Source organism: Patagioenas fasciata, chromosome 4 (assembly GCF_037038585.1).
Source record: "Patagioenas fasciata isolate bPatFas1 chromosome 4, bPatFas1.hap1, whole genome shotgun sequence".
Classification (NCBI taxonomy): Eukaryota; Metazoa; Chordata; class Aves; order Columbiformes; family Columbidae; genus Patagioenas; species Patagioenas fasciata.
The window spans coordinates 68,093,913-68,114,468 of record NC_092523.1 but is presented as its reverse complement, the minus strand read 5'-3'; the positions used below and the strand labels follow the sequence as shown (position 1 = coordinate 68,114,468).

At 40.2% G+C, this 20,556-nt stretch overlaps 1 protein-coding gene across 2 annotated transcripts in view; it reads right to left on the bottom strand.

The window, feature by feature from the left end:
• Positions 1-10,919: 10,919 nt before the first annotated feature.
• Positions 10,920-20,556, bottom strand: part of ANKRD50 (ankyrin repeat domain containing 50) — a 43,106-nt gene continuing 33,469 nt past the window's right edge. For both annotated transcript variants that reach the window (XM_065836112.2, XM_071808077.1), the window contains exons 4-5: positions 15,886-19,433; positions 10,920-13,901 (exon numbers count right to left, since the gene is read on the bottom strand). In XM_065836112.2, the coding sequence (XP_065692184.1) occupies positions 15,889-19,433 (3,545 nt within the window). In that variant the 3' untranslated portion in view covers positions 10,920-13,901; positions 15,886-15,888. The remainder of the gene's footprint in view (positions 13,902-15,885; positions 19,434-20,556) is intronic.

The window sequence follows — 20,556 nt, the reverse complement described above, 5'->3', positions numbered from 1 at the left end:
AGGAAAATATGAACTAGTATACTCTGGGAAAGTACATGTGTTTCAGTTTGTTTGTGCTGAGCAGAAGCTCTGAAACTTTATACGTGAGCAGATAAGACACCCATGCTCAGATTTTATACCTATAGGGTTCTTGGAATGATTAAATCAGGAGAAAAATATGCAAGAGGAGGAAATGAGTTTCCTCCCCCACGCTCTTTTTCCCTTTGGTCCTGTCTCACTTCTGAAATCTCACCACTGCTTCCCATAAAGCTAAACCAAGTCTGTGTCTCTTCTCTGCAGTGGACGTCAGCCAGAGGAAAGTCAGTGAGCGGAGCAACGAGAGACTGGAATGCGCTTGTTCATATTTCCGAGCGATTTGGACAAAAAAAGCAAGTTAAAAGGAGGCAAAAACCTACACTGTGGAATATGTGGTGCTCTGTGGATTTAGGAAGCCCACAGGGTAAAAGACATGAAAATGCAAGTTGGCTGCGTATTAAATTTTAGGTCTTTCAAGACTTTAGGATCAATGTTTGAAAGCTACCCTGACTCAAAAATCTAAAGAGGAGGAAACTGCATCAGATCACCTAAAAAAAATCTGACTACTCATTTTATGCTCCAGGTTTTTATGCCTGTCTTCTACTTCCATCTTACTGTAAGTTTTGCTTTAAAAAATTGAAGTAACAAAATTACAAAAGAATATACTTCAATGATTTCACACTTCACAGAAAAATAAATAGGAGGTCTCTCTGAATCTGTGCTTTTTGCTGAACAGTTTCAATTTAGATGCCCTGTCACTTCCAAGAGAATTTTGTAAATAAAACAGATTTTCCCTGGGTTTTCCATGAACTCCAACAGTAAGTTTTCAGCAATAAAACTCATCTGTGATATGCAGCTTTCCAAGACTTTCTGACTGTACTTGAATAAAGATAGAATTTGAAGAACTATTCAGTTTTATCCATAGGCACCTTTTTCATTGTCAACATAACATTGTTACCTTAACATAGTCTGTTACTAGTCATATTGCTAATGAAACAGATCAGGGGGATAAATGACACCAGTCTTTGCTGGCCCCAAATACCCAAATACCAAGTGTTTTTTAAAGCTAGAGTTTAGAGGTAAAGATAAAGAAAGCATTGCACGGCTTTTCAGTGAGATTGGTTCTGCATTTTGCAGTCAGTCTGACAGAAATGAGGGTGGATTTGTGCTGCAGAGTGTGCCAGTGACTGCACTGGGGGCTCACAGAGCTAATGGGGAACATGTTCAGAAATGAGCTTGCACCACAACAAAGAAATTAATCACAATTTGTTGGCATGAGTCTGAAAACAATTTCTCTGGGTCTGTATTGACTGCAGTTATATTTGGCTTTGAGTCTCAGCAGCATTTATGCTTCTCAAAATATAGAAATATAAACATTACTTCATTGGGCCAAACTTCCATTAGACTTAAAGCCCATGAAAAGAAAGCATATTTATCTTTGAAACGGAATCTAGATTAAAGCAGCAGCAATTTGCCAGAGCAGTCTCCTGTGCCATGCGGTTAAGAAAGCCTGCAAAGCAAGTGGAGCAAAACCGGTGTAAAAATGAGATGGAGTGAAGACTTAGAGCTCAGTCTGTAATCATGCCTCGGGATTGGAATACACCACAAATTTAGCACAGCGCCGCAGCCAGGACTAACTAGTGATTACAGTCTGAACATATTTGATCTCTTACACACAAGCAGCTTTTCTTCTCCTTAAACCCAGTTTGAGTACAGGATGGGCCAAAGAGCATGAAAGGATATCAGTGCAAGAACCTGCAATCAGTTTTTCATCTGTCCCTCAGGATGAAAGAGGAATATGTGAGTCATTTTCTCCTACAATGGAGAAGCATGAATCCCACTGCATCTGGTTAATACCAAGGACTGTCCAAACAGTATTCCATTGTAATTCGTCACAGGCTAAAATGTGATCATAAATGTTTCTCAGAGTCTTTTGTCACAGATTTTGAACTCCGCAATGAAATACTGTTCTTTCAGTGGAATTTCTGTTACAGAGCTCCTATATTGGTGACTGGTAACAAAGCAATTTCATCAATTAGTGACAAATGATTGTCATTATTTCTGCATCTATACATTGAACAAGAGAATACTCGAGCACAGTGACAGAGGTGTTCATGTGGGCTCTGAGTTGGTTTTTGTGTCTGTTCAGTCTCGTTTTGAGCCTTTTTACACTAACGTTCCATAAGCCGCTATTGCAGCAATTAAAAAAAAAGCCACGGAAAATGCTCGGGAGTTAAGCCTGTGTTTTTACACATGATATTACATTACTCTTACTGATATGCCTGCAGCCTCTGGGAGGAAGAAAGGGGCTTGGGTTTTGCTGTTTCCTTTATTTTAAAACCAATATGGAGATTCTCGCTGTGTGAAATAGCTTTCCTTTTTAGTCAGCCTGTTCCACATTCGTAAAGATCCTCCGCCCTCTGCCAGCTGATGAGCGGTTCATGTAGTAACAGTTAGCTAAGCAATATTCAATCATGATCCATTTGGATTGCTTTAAAGTAAACTGATTCTCACTTTACGGTAAACTTGAGTCTGAACAGATATTTGGGGATTAAAGCAGTCTGTAAAATGAGCAGATATGTTGTTCTGGTTTCTACTAAACAACCTAATGACAGAATGGAACTTCTGCCAAGAAACTGATAACTGCCTACCTCAAAAATAAAGCAGAGATGGGCACCAAGCTAATCACAGCACACACCTCCCACTGGAAACTAAGTTCACTTGTGAAGCACAAAAGCATGGGTGAAACTGAAACAGAAAGACCTAGTGCAAAGCCTGCGTGAGATGGAAGCAGCAAGTCTTCACTCCAAAACAGGCCGCCAGGGACTAGAAGGGGCTCACCAGTGTTGGGGCCACCCCGGCACCCTGTGTCGCTCCACCACCCCTAGATCAATGCAGCCAGGTCTCACTGCTTAAACTCGGTCGCATAAGCCCAGCTGGTAGGCACAGAACTGGCGCAGATGAGACAGGGTGCATTGGCCCAGACAAGGAGTCTCACCACCAGCTCTCCACCACTTCAAAGGCAAGCTTGAGCAGCAGGTTGGCTGTTTCTCTGTTTTTTGGAGAGGCAGTGCAAGGCAGCAGCACCTAGAGAAATACCTGAGGTCCCACAGGCTCGCTAGCCCTGGCTTTGTGCTGTGCTGTGTGCTCGCTAGCCCCACGGCACTTGTGGGACCTTCTTGGTACTGGCACAGGGACCCACAAAAGGCATCCAGGCAAAGCAAAGGCACCCAAACACCTTTGCACCACAGCCACGCTGGGCTGGGGTGGAGAGGCCCTGGGGACAGACCGAGCTGTGCAGGGTCTCTGCGTTTGGTGCTCTCCTCGAGGATGCCGTGTGATGAGCTCAGGAGCAGCCCTGGCCTCAGCTGTCTCCTGCCTGCATTAATTCTCCCCGCAGCAGCCAGCACAGGTCAGGAAAAGCCAGTGTTGCCTTGGGGCTAATAAACTTGCTGGCCTATATGTGGATGTTTGCACACTGCATTCCCACGCACATCTCACAGCATTAATGTTCGAGGGAGTGTACCTGGGAGACTCCCAGTCTTTTGTTAATCTCAACTAACAGAAAATGAACTGTGTCATAAACTGGCTGCATTTCATATTGAGAAAGAGAATAGCCCTTAACGACTGAGCTTGTTCCCAGCCAGCCAGCCCTCCCCACAGCCCGCGGTGCAGGGGGCGGGCTGGGAGTTACTTGAGACGCGCTGTGGATCTGGAAGGCTGCTTTGCTCTGGCGGCTGCTGGCGCTGGATGCGGTGACCACGTTGCAGTCCCAGCTGTGCTGCACAGAACAAGCTATTGCTGGTCTCAGTTGCACAATAGACTTGGACAGACATCCCTAAAATAGAAGAAACCCACTTAAATAGCCTTACGCAATTTCAAACTAATGACTGCATGGATTGAAGTCCACATCCTAAGGGAGCGGTCACGAAGTGCTGGCCTGCTTTTTACCTTAATGCTACAGCAGCACCCTGATGCCCAAACAATTTCCTCAGATCAGCAGTTCCCAAACAGTTCCTACTCTTATCTCTCATTTGTTACTAAAAGGCCACCTGTCACTCTGACCAGCCTGTGCTGTCCACTGCTGCTTTGAGCCATGCAGCTCCAGCAAGCTACTCTGCACTTCCTCATGTACAACATGCACATTAAGACCGAGACTTCCTCTTCTACATTCATTCTTAAAAATCTTTCGTACATTGAAGCAGTCAACATTAGATAAAACTTCAGCTGCTAGGAAAAAAGTTAAATACTGTTATTAATTCCGCTGCTTGGCTGTTTCCTTGTCTAGGAGAAGCTTACATGTTGCCCAGGGTTGGTCTGTACCACTGTAGCAACAGTGTTGTCGTTCTCTTTGTCCAGCTCCAAGCTCAGCAGCACTTCTCTCCCTAAACAGAATGCGTAAGTGAAGAAGAGAGGAGGTTTAATTGAGAGTGTGTTTTTGCTGTGCGAGGAATGGTGTCCACACACTAGCGGTCCTGCTGGAGTGGGAAAGCTGGAGGAGCCAGGGAATACTTTGACCATGGTGTTATCCAAGTTGTGGAAACTTTTCTAATTTCTAAAGGAGATTAGGAGTGTGGGGAACATCAACTTTAAACCAGCTTGACAGCACTTGGCAACTTCTAGTCATTGTCCGTGTGATCTATGAAAATCAGAGTAAACTGAAAACAGATTGAAAAGGCAAACAGTGATTATTTCTGCAGGGTAAGAGCTTGACCCTGGGAATATGGCTTGGCAAACTAGGAGCTCAGGAACTACAGGAGGGAGTAAATCTGCTAGATTAAATTTCCTCTTCTCCCAGTTACTATCGTCCTGCATGGCTGTGCTGATGAGAAGCAAGAGGGAAATAGTCTCCTGCACCTGTGTTCCCCACCGTGCACAGAACTCTTACTGTATCCTGCTGAGAAGAACATGAGAATTTGTGAATCGGTGCTTGAAACTGAGTGCACTCCAGCAGCTTAGCCTGGTGTGAGCTTGGTCAGCTTCTTCCTTCTGCTAGCGCCACAAACCTTTGGCCTGAGCGTAGCAATAACACTCCCAAGTATATATCGGTAATACTTCCAGATGTATCAGTAATACTGAACTGTAGCTGATTCCTATCATTAAATAAAGGTTTTTGTCCTGTTCTTCAGCTACAAACAGCTGTTACAACAGGGCAAAATTTCAGAATGGGACACCATTTCTTACACAGTGCTACGAACACTTTTTTCTTCTGTATTTATACTCACACTTTCAATTTTGGAAACACTCATTTTTGAGAGTATGCATTCCTTATTACTGACATTTGATGGCCTTGACTAGTAGTTGAAGAGACGGTGAATTAATATTCAAGTTTGTTCATGTTGTAAACCAGTAACAAGGAAACATTAACTGTGATGTTTTCACTCTTGGGATTGTCTTGTCTCTAAGCAAAAAGACCTACTAGCTTCCCTACAAGGATCTGGGAGAGTGTTATGTTTTTTCTTACTTGTTGCAAAACAGATTTTCAGCAGATGTGAGAAAGTCCTTTTGTCTCAAGTAATATCTTTATTTTCTGCATGGTATAATGACAATATCAAGTGCTCTACTGGTATTCCATACCAAACAAGATTTCTTTAACATATAAAGCTCTAGTATAAAGTTACTCAGGGATTACAGTTTGTGTTAGGTGCTGATGGCTCAGTGGTCCTACCCTTAAAGAACAAATATTAAACACTTTAAAAAGTTACAATGTGCTTTTTCCATCTCAGCCCCTCATTCTTGGCTGATTTCGTTAATATCAACCGACATATAAAATATTACAGACAAAGACACTGTCTCTACGTTTAGAAATCCTTGAACCACAAATTGCTGGAGAGCATTCAGAGGAAAAATTGTTAAAAGTTTACCCTGTTCTTGCAGTTTTCTCTTCATACCTGATATTGGTCATTACTAATGACAGATTGCCAGGCCGGATACATTTCTGGTGTGTCCTGAAATGGCTGTTCTTAAATTCATCACCCTATCTTGGCAAAGGGGAAAAACTTATCCTTTATAAAAATAGGTTTCATGCAAAGGAGCTGCCCGTGTGAGCCAAAAAGCACTGTAATTATCAATTTATGTGCAGATTTTGCTGCCTTTCCTTCCAATGAAGGGAACTGCACTCTTGAAGCACTCTACATAAATCAGTGTCTCTGCTCATGGAGGGGGTCTCTACGCCTTGTAAATAAGAACGTCTTAGAATAATTTTGTCTGTTAATTTCACATGTTAAAGAGTAATCAGCAAAATAATTTCAAAACCAGCTTCATCCAATCCTCTTGTGGGAAATCTCAACAGAAGACAAGCAGACTGAATTAACTATGGTGTTACCAGGGCAAACATTACAACAGAGCCAAAGGCACTTTGCCTTGTCCCTGATCTGCAATGAACACATCCTGCGGACAAATGAGGACTCTTGCTTTTAGTTATGTTCCCAGCAATAACATCAAGGTATGCTCTAGCAAAAAAGATTTTTAGATGTGGCAATCAGTAAATAGTGTTCTGAGAACTTCTGAGATGACAAGAACCTTTCGCCTCCCGTCCATGTTTTCTCTCATGCAACCAAATCTTGTACGTTAATGGTTCTTGTGCTTTTTGCTCCGGCCTTTCAGAAAAACTTTAACAGGAAAGACTCGTAGACAGTTTAGTCCTATTCAGCTTTTGAAAAACGTCTATGCTTTGAACATTGTGCCTGTAGAAGATCTTGTGTCTCAAAAGCACGAATACCTTCAAATGGCAGCCTGCAGAAACAGACAGCCGTGTTAGTTTGTCAGAAGACAGAGAGCTAACCAAGGCACAAGGGAGCCATTAAATGCTGCCAGAGATAGAAACATCCATGTTGCTTTGTCTTCCATTCAATTCAGAGCATTACATCAAGAGAAGACTGGCAACAGAACATGAAGGCAGTGATGCATGCTCGGTACTGCTTCTCACAAAGTTTTAAAATCTCCGGGGTCCTTCTGTATCTGTTACTCAGGTTATACCGCAAATGCAGAAAAAGCCACTAAAAAAAGCAGGAGAGGAGTTAACGCCAGACAACAGGTTATTCAAGGTGGCAGAACTGCCTGGTGCTGGGGGCAGACACAGGGGCTTTTCTTGACTTTGTTTCTGGCCTGTTCAGTGACTGAGAGGGCAAAGATCATCTTTTTTCAATGCTCCTCTGGTCTTCTCTGTAGTGTTTTGGGATCTACTGGTAAAAAGGAACACCTCCTAGAGAGCGATATAGCAGAACAGCAACGTAATTATTACATTACTATTATTAAAGCAATCTCAAGCACTGTACCATTGTATTTTGTCCAGGTATACTGCTGAATAAGACTGGATTGTTTTATACTTGGGGAAAATACAATGGTAAACTGAATAGCCAGTATAATGGAAGAAGGCAAAATAAATCCAGAATAAAGACAGAAAAAGGTCCACTCTGTCTTTATCATCTATGGATAAAGCTTTGAATTTTAAACCGTTTCGCTATGAGGTTGCTTAACATTTGCCAAGACACAGCAAGTACACAACAGCTGTACTCACAGCCTTAACTTGTAATGGAAAGAAGATTCTATTACTTACCTGTTGTTGTGTTTTGTGGGTTTATTTTTTTTAATTCTCTTTCTCCCTCGGAGATGAAGGCTGAAAACAAGTTACATGAAAGAAGCTGAATGGAAAAAAAACAAAACAAAACCCACCAAAAAAAAAAAAAAAAAACCAAAAAAAAAAAACCCAAAAAAACAAACACCCCCCCCAAACCAAAACACCACAAAAAAGATCCAGCAGCTTGTTCTGTCTCCCAGACTCTCCTCTCTGCAATCTTAGTATTTTTGAAGTATCAGTTTCACCAAGAAATCCATAATGTCATTGGGAACTGAGAGGTTCTTTTGCTGGCAAGCCCCTTTAATAAAAGCATCTTGCAAAGGATTCTTCACAAACTTCCTGTCCTCTCTAGCAGTTCTAAATCAAATAGACTGCCTTTCTCAGTACAGACCTGGCCATGGACATGATCATCGACATTCTGGCAACAAAAAAAATGGGAAGTCTTTAACAACATGGTCAAATGAAAATATTATGAATACGGTTTGGCCAGCTATTACACCCCTTACTTGCTAATTTGACCAACACTTTCCTGTATGGTACTTTATTCCCTTTTTGGGAATAGTGTTGCTTGCAGAAAAAAAGAATATGGCAGCCTATGTAGAGGTGCTATTCCCCAGCAGGAAGTGTTTACGGTTTGTCCTAGGCCTGCAATGGACAAAACTGAATTAGAAATACAACTGTATCTTTAAATCAAATAATTATTCAGCTGCCAGGCATTGACTGAAGAAGCTGCAATAGACGCCTGGAACAGCAGCTTTCAAAATTTTACATTTTTTGCTCTCAAACCAACTTGTGATTCAAAAATTTCTAGTCTTAAAGCCATTACCTTGTTTAGCTGAAATTTAGAGTTGTGGTTTTCAGGCTTTTTGATTTGCAAATGCTCTCTGAGAGCATTTGGCAAGGAGGGGCAGACACCCTTATGAATTCAAGTCATTTGATAATAAATTTGCTTTTTTTTTTTGGCTACCTTTTTATGAAGCCCTTAAAATTCATTCATGAATCATTATGGTTTTGCAGACCACAGCTGGAAAACCACTGTTGAAGTGGCTGCAGCTTGTCTGCATTATGCAAGTCAGACTTCTCATCTTAACTCAGCCAACTATCATTCAAAAAATAATGTCCAAATAGCGAACATAGTGAGGTGCGGGTTTCTGGAACTTGGTCTATTTAGCACAGGCCAGCAGCAAGTAAAACAGAAGACCCTCTGTAGCAGACTAATGCAATAAGAACAATTCTGAACACCGTTGTGGAATTGGAAGCCAAACATTTTAGTCCCCACAAACAGGATCGACAGACAAGCTACGTACCGTTTCTTTATAAAACAATTTTCTTCAAAACGTTTCTCACGAAGAAGAATTTATTTTCTCCTCTGAAAAAGCCGACTGTGTTCTAAATAAATGTGGTCCTTCAGCAAAGGTGGACTCTTACCTGACACGCACATCTGCCTGACAGGCCAAGTGGTGCTGGGCTGCCTGTCCTCTGGCTACAGACCCAAGGCCCCTCTGCCAGAGAGCCTGCAGGGATTTGGACATAAAGCCTGAAACTGCTTCAACTGAAAGTGTTAAACCAAAGATAAAAGCCTGAAACCTTCCAGATTCAAAGCAGCAGCAATTATCTTTCTGATTAGGTCTGTTTGGCATAGCCATTTCCTCCATCATCCTTCCCATCTCCCAGTTTTTCAAGGGTACACAAGAGCAACGGCTGAAAACTGCTGCAGCGCTGGCAGTCCCCTGTGCAAACACTGGAAAAGGCCCCAAAAAAGAACCTACAGGACACACTGGAGAGTTCAAGGTGAACTAATGAGGCACAGAAATGAAAAAAACATCCCAAAACAAACCACAAAATCATCTACCGTGTTCTTAAACTCATAAGAAATAGTTCCAAAAGGATGCAAAACAAATTCCTGGAGACTCAAGATTTTATCATTGATGTCCATTAGAAGTTGTTTTTTTTTTTTCTAGTTTAAAACCTACCTGCAATTGCAGTTCTGTGACTTGGTCAGTCTAATTCAAACTTGCAAGAACAGAAGTGAGAACAGTAAGTCTCTCCAGGACACCAGCAAATTAGATTTTTATTCTAAAGGTCAATGTGTTTGTATTTTCTACATATAAATTTGGCAACTTATTTAACAAAATGACTTGCCAAGTAGCTTTCTCAGTTCCATACCCTGTTTCTGTGACTCTGTGTTGTATACAATGATAAGGATTTAGATCAATGCCAAATTTTCATTGCTGTCTCTCAAAGGGCCTCCAACTGAAAAGCTTTAGCTGACTGTGCCAACCAGTCACAGTCACATGCATCTGATACACGAGTCAAACAGTTGTAAAGATCTCACAGGTTCGAAGCATTGAGTGTGACTGTTTATATTTCATAGAAATAGAGATTAAAACCAGGTGTTGAATAATTTTATTTAACTATTATTGCAGTGATTATCTGAGGAAAATGTGTTTCTCTGGAACATAATATAACTTCTCAAAGATTAATTCAGTAAAAATACTTCTTTGCCACAATGAAAAATAGCTGCTGAACCAACGCATTTTATACTTTTGTTAATTCAGACAAAGAACCTCACAAAAGAGGGTCAATAGTTATTCTGAGAAACCAGAGAAATACAGAGAACACAAGTCATCCGTTAACAACAACTTTGTTCTTCATTCTTGTGATCTGTCACCAGCTGACCCCTGAGCACCCACAGCTGGAATCTGCCTGAACCAGAACATGTGGAGCTAAACCTGACCCAACTCTTGCAGAAGGCACAGCCAACCTCCTCCTCTACTCTCAATAAGTGTCTGCAGAGAAACTGAGATTGGTATATAATACCTAAAGCAGAGTGAGAAAAGATCACAGGGGAAAATGGGGTAATTGCTATGACTGGAAAACTTCTCTCTCCTGCCTTTCAAGAAAAATGAGTAGCCACCATCAGTAAGTAAGCTTTTGCTTAAACTGAAAATACTACAGATCAAGGCTGATCACAGAAATAATTAATAAATACCATTTGAAGTGGTAAAGAACTTAAAGCAACTGAAATATTTATTTGCCCTCCTGGTATATACAGTATATAGTGGTCATTTTAAACAAAAGAACATGCAGTGAACTTTCTCCTGCAAATGCTCTGGGTTAACTTAGAATAATGTGAAAAAGGTCAGCTGACTGATAAGCAGAGTCATAGGAATGAATGTTGACAGTCTGAGTTTTGTTAGCCCAAAGTACCTACTGCATCTATACATTGTGTTTCCTTAAGTACTACACAAATGTTAATCAAGTTTAACAGCCTTCTCCTGAGATGTCCCAGGAAATAAAGTAGTAAAATTAAAACAGTTAGATGTCTGCTGAAAAGCAAATATATTTATTATGCACTTTCATATACACAGGGATTTTTGCTTAATATAATACAAGGAATAAAATAAAAATTTTACAATGTGAAATTCATTCAATGTACATTAAAGGCTATTTACAACCTACTCCAGGAAAAACAGTCTATCTGCAAAACAAGTTAACTGAGGAGTTCAGATGGGGAATATTAAGCATAACAGACATTTGCATAGCAGAGTAACTGATGAGGGAAAATACCTTTTTATTTTTAAATAAATGGTAATGTTTTCAATACTGATCACAGAGAAGACAAAAATGTATCAATTGTGCCTCTATATGTCTTAATGCATTTCTCTTTTGAAGAGTTTTTCCACATGCATACAGTAATGATATCAGTGTCCACAAAAGAGCCTTTTCCCTAGCTCTCCCATCAAGAATTTTAGACGTCTTGTGGAGATGACCTTGGAAGGACCAGTGAAATGGGATGAAGAGAAACAGGATTCATGTTTTATTCAGGAATTTTAGGTTTTGAGAACTGCTATATTGCCAGAGGAAACTGTGCTGAGTCACAGTGATGCAACTCCATTCACCGCTACTTGATTGTACAGACGTGAAAGAGCAAACAACAGGGGGAACAGCAACTTTTCTTTGTATGCAAAACCCTCACAAATGATGGTATTAAAAACCACACATAACAGCAACATGGAATTACACAGACCTTCCGAGAAAGCAGATGTTTTAGAGCAATCCATGCTCTGTTCCAAATTGATATTCAAAATCTCTAAGAATTGTGATTCTGAAAACATTTTCAGCAGGTCTACCTCTGCTGATTTGGACACAAGGTTTCCCCACCAACCATTTCAAATGTAAATATTATTCACACAAAAACCATCAGGCTACCTATAAGTTGTGGCCCCTTGTGAAACTGGCCATATTCTTATGTCCTCTGTCCACAAGGTGCAATTAATAACACCACAATAAAATTAAATAAATATAATTCCAATGACAGTCAAGGTCAGCAGAAAAATGTCAGCATTCAGGGATCCCTTTCTACAGAACAAAACATACATCTAATAACTAAGAAAAGCTGTACTCTTGCACAGTATTGCAAGTGTACTGTACTCGAGGTTCGGAACAAGTTTGCTGAGAACATTTTGGTACTCTCTCTTCACTGAGCCACTAACTCTTAAGGCCATTCTGCCAGACTCCTGTTACGTTTATCTTATAATTGTCCCACAGGGACAAGAAATTCAATACATGAAACATTCAGAATAATCAATATTGCCATGTGTCAACTTTTAACATCTAGTGTTACTACATGCTGAATGCCTGACTATAAAAGATTCTTTTTACATTTAGTAACAAGTGAATAAGAATGAAGGTGTGAGATATTAAAAAAAAAATCTAACCTGAAGAATGCTCTGATGATTGTTAATCATAATAACAAGACACTGAGCCCTTTAGTGCCTCAGAATATGCACTACATGTACATCCAGGGGCCATTTATCAAAGTTGAAAGATAGCCATACATCTAATTAATCCTCTATTAAAAATAACCTCAGCTTTCTATCATCTTATTTGTGGAATGATCAGAGTTAGAGTATGAAAAAGATGAATCCCAAGCCTTTAGAAGAAATACATACAAAAATAGGCTTATTTTCTAAAGAGCAAGGCTGTGTAATGGTGAATAGTAGAATATAGCTTGCATTTTTAGGAGAAAATAACCACTTGTTTCATTCTATCCCTCATAGAGCTGTGCAAGTAAGATGTGCCCATTTAAAGGAAAAATTCATACTGTTCACTTTCATGACAATGGCCTTGATTTTGCTCTCCTAGATATAAGCTGCAGAGCGGGGAGCCAGCTTTCAATTATCTGTAGATGCACTATCCAAGGCTGCTGATTAACCATGCTCCAGGTACAGAGAGACTCACGCTGGCTCTACCTAATCCATCTGAAGCAGCCACCACACCCATACAAGTTTGTGCTTTAAAGAGTTATTGTCTCAGGACAGGACTAACCCAATAACCTTTGTACTTCCCAGACAATGGTATTACTAACCATTTGCTTTTGCATTGTATTCTCACTGTATATTCTCTCAGCCTAATTAACAGAGTGTCTGTATTTTCTGTGGTTTGTTTTACCGACATTCTCAATACAGTCCTTTACCTTGGAATAAGAAAGAGCTGTTTCTAACATATAAAGATATACATGAAAGCAGGATCAGACTTTTTACTTTAGCACCTCAAAGATACCCATAATCATTTACCTCATTACCATAACAATAACAGAGGCTATTTAAGAACAGGTGTCCAAGACCTATTGCTATCAGTGGTCACAGTCTGCCATCCAGATTTGGTGCTGTAGTAGCAGAGAGTCGATTTTGTCTCTTAAAAATCCCAAAGATACTGCAGAAGGTTGTAGTATGACTCCTTTGCTACCACTGAACAGCTATTACACAGACAGAACACACAAGTGCAGTATTTATAAAATACTGTTACAAGACTCGTATTTCTTGAGAGAATTTTTTGAAGTACACAGGGAACTGACCATACATTACAACAATGCAAATGTGACAAACCGTTTGCTTATTTTCTTCAGCCACAGGAAAATAAATACAAAAAGCACTGCCTTTCCATACACAGTTCACTGTGGCACATGCACCTCTACCAAGCATTCTGTTATAGGAAATCAGAATTCCTTGTTCTTACGATTTTCAGCTGTTGTCAGGGAAATATCTTTCTGCAATTAAAAAAAAGTGCTCATTCTGTGTATTAAATACAAAGTACACAAAATAAACTTTTGAAGCACAGAGGGCTATACTGAGAAGGCAGCCTGAAAATGTAGGCACGTTACAGTAATTAAGGTAACTGTACTGTAGTAATCACATTCTTGAATTTCTAGGTGGACTAAACAAGCATTGTATGCTTTCATCCCAGCCAGCTGATAAATCATTCGGAGTAGAAGCACTTCTGTTCACAGCATCACGGAATTGGCCTAAAAGGACAAAATAAAAACATTAAGTTTTGAAATATTCTGTAATACATACTGTGTTGTCAGAAAGAGACCTATATAAATTCTAATTAAAAGCACACAACAATATAGCAATGATGGAAATTATTTCTTGCCTAACTCAAATTTCATGATTAGATTCCCTGTGCTCTCTACCATACACAGCAGGTACAAGGTCCCCACAGCAGGACAGCTTTCTGAACAGATCTCAGAAGCAGCAGCTGGGGAAGGAAAACCATTCCTCAGGTGCTCCAGTGGAGTATTTCTGATGTGATCCTCCACAGGTGACTTAACTTATTCACTGGCCAGGGAAATTACTGTTTTTGTGCTTGAGACTTGGCACAAAAGGAGGTAAATTATAGCCTGCGCCAAGCAATTCATAATCCACACAAAATTGTTTGAAACTTCCATATTTAAAATGAAGCTACAAAAAGTTATCAGAAATAAAGCAAAAGGAACCATTTAGTTATCCATCACCTCATGTGTTTAGCCATTTGCATAAACAAGTACTCCACAGAGAAAACCCCTGAATTTTCAATAAAGCACTATTTATTCCAGATAAAGCAAAGCCCAATTAGAACTTTAAAATTATACGTGAAATGTTAACTTTTTTTTTTTAAACCAACCAAAAGGGAAAAGCCATGAAAATTAGTCTTTTGATGACAAGTCAGGTCAAATCAATGCATCCTAGGTTGGAACCATACAATTTATTTACAGTAACATGTAACATGAAAGCAAGCACTGAACATGAAATGCAGGTAGGGAAGAGTTAGGGAATAAAGTTATTAATTATACATTTTAATCCATTTTACAGAGGCAGGAAAAAAGATTACAGGCAAATTTAAATCCTCTCTTGGACGTGATGTAGAACCCAAGGAAACATCTTGGAGTCCTGCACAACACCTTAATGTTCTGCAGTTGACAACAGACCTCAGCTACATCCAGAGAGAGATGCATTCCATTAAAGTGAAATCCATTTCCAGGATATTTCAGGAAAAAAACTTGTCTATGTGTTTTTGACAGCTGAAAAATCTCCCATTTGTGGATTCTGCACCACCTGCAATTGTCCTAGAAACCTGCAGAACTGAGTCAGCTAGTAAGAACATTCTTGTTCTCAGGAGCAGCAGTCTGGTCTGTCAAAAACGCATCATTTACACAAACAAAAAATATGGTTTCAGAAATAAGTAAATAAGCAATAAGAGATGTGCATACATTTCATAAAGATGCTGCTTCTTTGAAATTCAAATATAAAACATTAATTATTAACACATTCCCAATATCCTAAAAAAGATAGACCTCATCAAGAAGTTGGAGAAAAAGAAGGCTGTTTTAGCTGACTCACTGACAGTTTAAATCTGAAAAAGCTACATAAAATTTCTTTTTCAGCTTAAATTCAGTATGGGAGAGAAAGTGAGAAAACTAAAAGAACTCCACTTATTAAGAACTAGAGAATGGTCAGAAAACTGGTACCATAACATACACTGTAATTGTGCTCTGAGGAATGCTCTCTCTTTTATAAGAGGGTTACCTTCGCAGTAACAGAACATAAATTTAAGGCTTTAGTGTAGTATTTTACCTTTTAAATTTGTAGATAAATATGCCAAAAGCATATTTGTAAAAAATGAAATAATTATGGCATCTGAAAATATCACACATTAAAATTCGAGTTGTCCTTACATTTGAAAAGAAAATTCAAAATAAATGCTATATGAAACTTGCAATTACATGTCAAAGACAGTGGGATAAGATTTGACCAATCAGGATTCAACAGAAAATGAGACAGTGATCCAATTTCTCTAAGATTAATGCTTTTTAAGCAACATCAAAAATATCTGCCATTCACGACGTTCACAATTTGTGTTTAGAAAACAATTCTGATGATAAACTAAAATAAAGCGTATTTTTAGTGTACATAAAATACACATGATGAAATACATGCATTTGCTTCCTTTGTGACTGGATAGGTTACCTTTTATAATGGCGTTTCCTTCTTGTAATTGAAACTGGGGTCGCTACCTTCAATCTGAAGTTTTAAGGCTTGCTTAAGGCTGAGTTCTGTCTCTGCGGGAGGATAGCCTTCCAGGACTTCCTGATGCCCTCTGTCCTGCACTGCTCGCGGGACCGAAACCCTGCCAAGAAAAACCTGATTGCTCTGAAGATGGTAGTTCGGATTTGTCATAATTCCATTTCTCTTCTTCTGTTCTCCACTCTGTTGGTGAATTAGGAACTGTTGCTGAGATCGACCAACTTCTTGCTGAGCTGGTGGGACCAAAATCTTGCACTGTGGCTCTGCCGGCATTGATTTAAGTGGCACATTTGTCCCAGATTTGGCAATAGGTACTCGCTTATCAAACTGAGTCATTTCATACTCTAACACTTTTGGTTGGGAGGAACTACTTTGTTTTATTTTTTTTCCAGCTGACCCAGATTTGCTGGAGTTGTCTGTTTTCCCTCCTTTATGAGCTTTAGTTGATTTCAAACTAGGTTTTACTTGGCTCCATTCAAATTCACTACTTGGTGAGTTATGATTTTGACTTAGGGAATGAGTTGTGGAAGAAGGAGAAATAATAGACTGCCTACTTCTGCTGCGTGGCAGGGAATGCTGCTGTATTTGCTCTGTGAATGACAGGCTGTGGAAACTATCAATGGGCACTGTCTGAGCAGTTGCAGTTGATGACGTGGTACGGAGAGAAGAATTTTTGGAACTTTTCAGGGAATTATTTGATAAAGACGACTTCTGACGGTCAACTGTAGAATCTGGTGACTCTGAAGGAGAACTGAAGGCATGAGCAGGCCCATTAGATAAGCCACGCATACTAGGCTGCATATCCCCACCAGTACTCCCTGAACTATTTGACTTCATTGTTAACGACTGCATTTTAGAGGAAACTGACTGTAAGGGTTTTTGCTCCATTGTGTGGACTGGAGATGGAGTGCAACCATTCAGAGTAGACGCACCATATTTTTCCAGTAATTTAATAATCTGAGAGTGTCCATTTTTAGCTGCAACACGCATAGCAGTGCGCCCAAACTGGTCAGCATGATTTGGATCAGCACCATGCTCTAGTAATATTTGGACAACGTCAATGTGCCCTTCTTGGGCTGCAATGCAGAGTCCAGTAGCACCTTGATTACATGTATGGTCAACCAGAGCTCCATGCTCAATTAGAAGCTGCACTACCTTCACATGACCTTGCCATGCAGCGGACTGCAAAGCAGATCTCTTCTCGTTATCTGCAGCATTCACATCGGCATGGTATGTAATCAGCACCTGTACCATCTCCAAATGGCCCTGCCAGCAGGAAACATGGAGTGCTGTTCTTCCTTCAGCATCACTTGCTTCTACGTTTGCACCATTTTCTAAAAAATACTCAGCCATCGTAAGCTGGTTTTCTAACGCTAAGATATAAAGTGTTGGCCGGCCATCAGCATCTTTGTAATTTACATCTGCTCCATGACTGAGCAGTAGTTCAACTATATCTCTGTGACCTTCTAAAGCAGCAACCCGGAGAGCATTTCTCCCATCATAGCCTCGCTGATCAATGTTGGATTTATTTTCCAGTAATATCTGCACACAATCATAATGACCTTCTTGTGCAGCTAATATGAAAGGTATACGTCCATCATTATCAATTTCATTTGTTCTAGCACCTTGTTCTATAAGAGCTTCACATATCAACCTGTGACCTTCAAAAGCTGCCATATGCAAAGGTGTCCAGCCTGCATCATCTCTGTGATTTTCATCTAGCCCCCTGTCCAGCAGAGTCCGTACTACTTCGACATTGCCTTGCGCAGAGGCTATGCTCAGAACTGTTCTCCCTTCACTATCAATGCTATCAACAGCTGCACCCCAAAATAAGAGAGTATTTACAACTGAAGCATGGCCCATGGAGGCTGCAGCCAGAAGTGGTGTACGACCATTGTTGTCTGTGTGATCAACATCAGCTCCTCCTTCTAGAAGTAGATCAACCACATCTACATGTCCTTCATAAGCAGCTACCAGCAGTGGAGTCATGCCATCTTTATCACAATGGTCAACCTCAGCACCACGGTCAATTAGAAGACTAACCACTGAGGCATGTCCCTTACTTGCTGGCACACAAAGTGCAGCGACAGACAGCGCAGTCCTTCCATCCACATCCTCATGGTTTACCTCTGCACCATGGTCCAGCAGGTGCTCCACAATCTCTTTATGCCCCATGTATGCAGCTGCAATCAGAGCTGTTCTGCCCTCATTATCAGCTTTATTAACTTCAGCACCATGTTGAAGTAGATTCAACACAATATCTTCATGTCCTCCCCAAGCTGCTGCTCTCAGCGCAGTTCGACTGTCAGCATCTGCACAGTCCACTTTGACTCCAGCGTAAAGGAGTGCAGAAACCACCTCTGTGTGCCCACCCCATGCTGCAGATCGCAATGCTGTCCAGCCATCATGATCAGTGTGATTAACGTTAGCCCCACATCCAATCAAACAGTTGACGACCTTGGTATGTCCCTGCCGAGCGGCTAAGGTAAGTGCTGTTTGCCCATGAGTATCTTCTATCTCTAAATCTGCTCCCCTTGAAACCAGTAAGTTAACGACATCGAGATTGCCACTGTACGCTGCGTTGGCCAAGAGCGTTCTCCCATTGGAATCGCACTGGTTTACTGATGCTCCATTGTCTAATAAGGTGCGAATGGAATCTTCTCTCTCCAAAGCCTGCCGAACAATGCAGGATGTGCGGTCATCTTCACTGTTGACGTGAGCACCAGCTTTTACCAGCAGCTGCAATACTTCTTGTTCTTTAGGAATTAAGGTTGTCAGGGAGTCTTTGACAGGTGTACCATTCCATATCATCCATAAAGCCAGCTCAGAAGTCTCTAACTGTAAATTTGAATTAATTAGATGCAATGCAAACTCTTGAGCTTCTAATGGTGTTAAGTCCTTTGCTCGGCAAGTGTAACTCATTGCTAGCATTCTGTGTCCCTCTGCTGCATTACACAAGTATTTCTGTGTACAGTGCTTTACATCTAGCAACCATTCTGCAAAACTGTAATGAAACAAGATTTTTGTATTTCCAAGTCCATCAATAAGGACTTTTGACAGGACATCCAATTTGCGTTGAAAGTCTTCCATCGTCAGCGTCATATTTTTGGTCCATACTGCATGATACAATTCTGTTGTGGTTAATGGCCTACAGGCTGCAAGAATTACATTAAGAATAGGCTGGACCTTTGCAAATTGTTTTCTCACAAAAAGTCTCTGGCAGAGCCAAAGGTATAGGCCATTCAATGTTCCCGGAATATCGCGGATCTCCCGTAACATAATAAAATTCTCCACAACTCCATCTAGGACACGTTCCAGATACAAAAAGCAACCGCTGCTTTTGATGTGAAGCTGATTCAGCATTTCTGCAGTTTCTTTTGTAAGATGTTGTCTCAGTGCTTCTTCCTGATCTAAACGATGCAGAATATATTGTTGCACATCTTTCACGATATAAGCCTTTCGTAGATCATCCAGACTTATTTTTCGAAAACCTATCAAAAAGGAAGAAAGTTGTTATTATTTCTGATCAAGTCTTGCTTAACTCAATGTTTAAAAAAAAAAAAAAGGACAGATTTCTGGGTAGGGAACACCCGCAATAATATATTTTGTGTATACAAATAATGAATGTAAGTAAATTAATAATAGCAAAGAACTTTGATAACATACACATTTTTATCATTATCTACTATAAGAAGAAACAGATGTTAATAACAAAGAAAATTTTTAAAATCCATTTGAATCAGGCATTGTTTATCTACCTTGGACAACACTAAACACCTGAGCAAAACCACCTGAACTGCAACCAAAATAAGATTAAGTATTATTAAAGGAATAATCCCTTCTCCAACGTGGTTAAAAATAGAATTTCAAATAATTTTCAGCTATTTAGATTAAGACAGCTATTATGTTAATGTCATTACAGAACAGGTTATTCATGCCTGGTGCATATGCATGATGAAATGTACATAAACCACTTTAACCCGATCACCTTAGTTTCTTTCAAAAGCTGCTATGATACAGAAGAGAAACACTCAAAACTAGGTTTAATTATCTTTACACTTCTGTTCACTGAAAATTACCTAGTTTTTCAAGTCAGGACTGAGTTTTAGATAAACACTTCAGTTCTTTGGTAGGAGGTGCATTGAATAAGAAAACAGGTTTTCTCAGTCATATGACCCCATTGATTTTCCAATCTGTTTACCGTTTAGAGGAAAAAGGGAAATTATTTCATACATACATACTCTGCTCTGTATTTCTGCGCCCTATACACGTACACACGCACCCCTGAGCAAAGAACACTGATCTTAGCAGCACGCGACTACCAGCCCCTAGGGCAGCCTCAGTAGCCAATAAGACTCTCGGGAATGAGGCAGAATGAACATACAAATGATGTTACAGTTGTGTGGACTACATGGCTATCTCGGTCATCCAAAACATTTGCTGTGGTAGTGCCAAGTTAAGCATTTGAAGAACACCCACCTTCTTCGACTAATGACACATTGTTTGAACACTACCTTTCCAGAAGCTATGGGAATACCACAGAGGTCACAGATAGAGCAGCTTAAGCTACCATGTTTTAGGCCAGAACTGCACCTCACTTCTCTAAGGACAGAC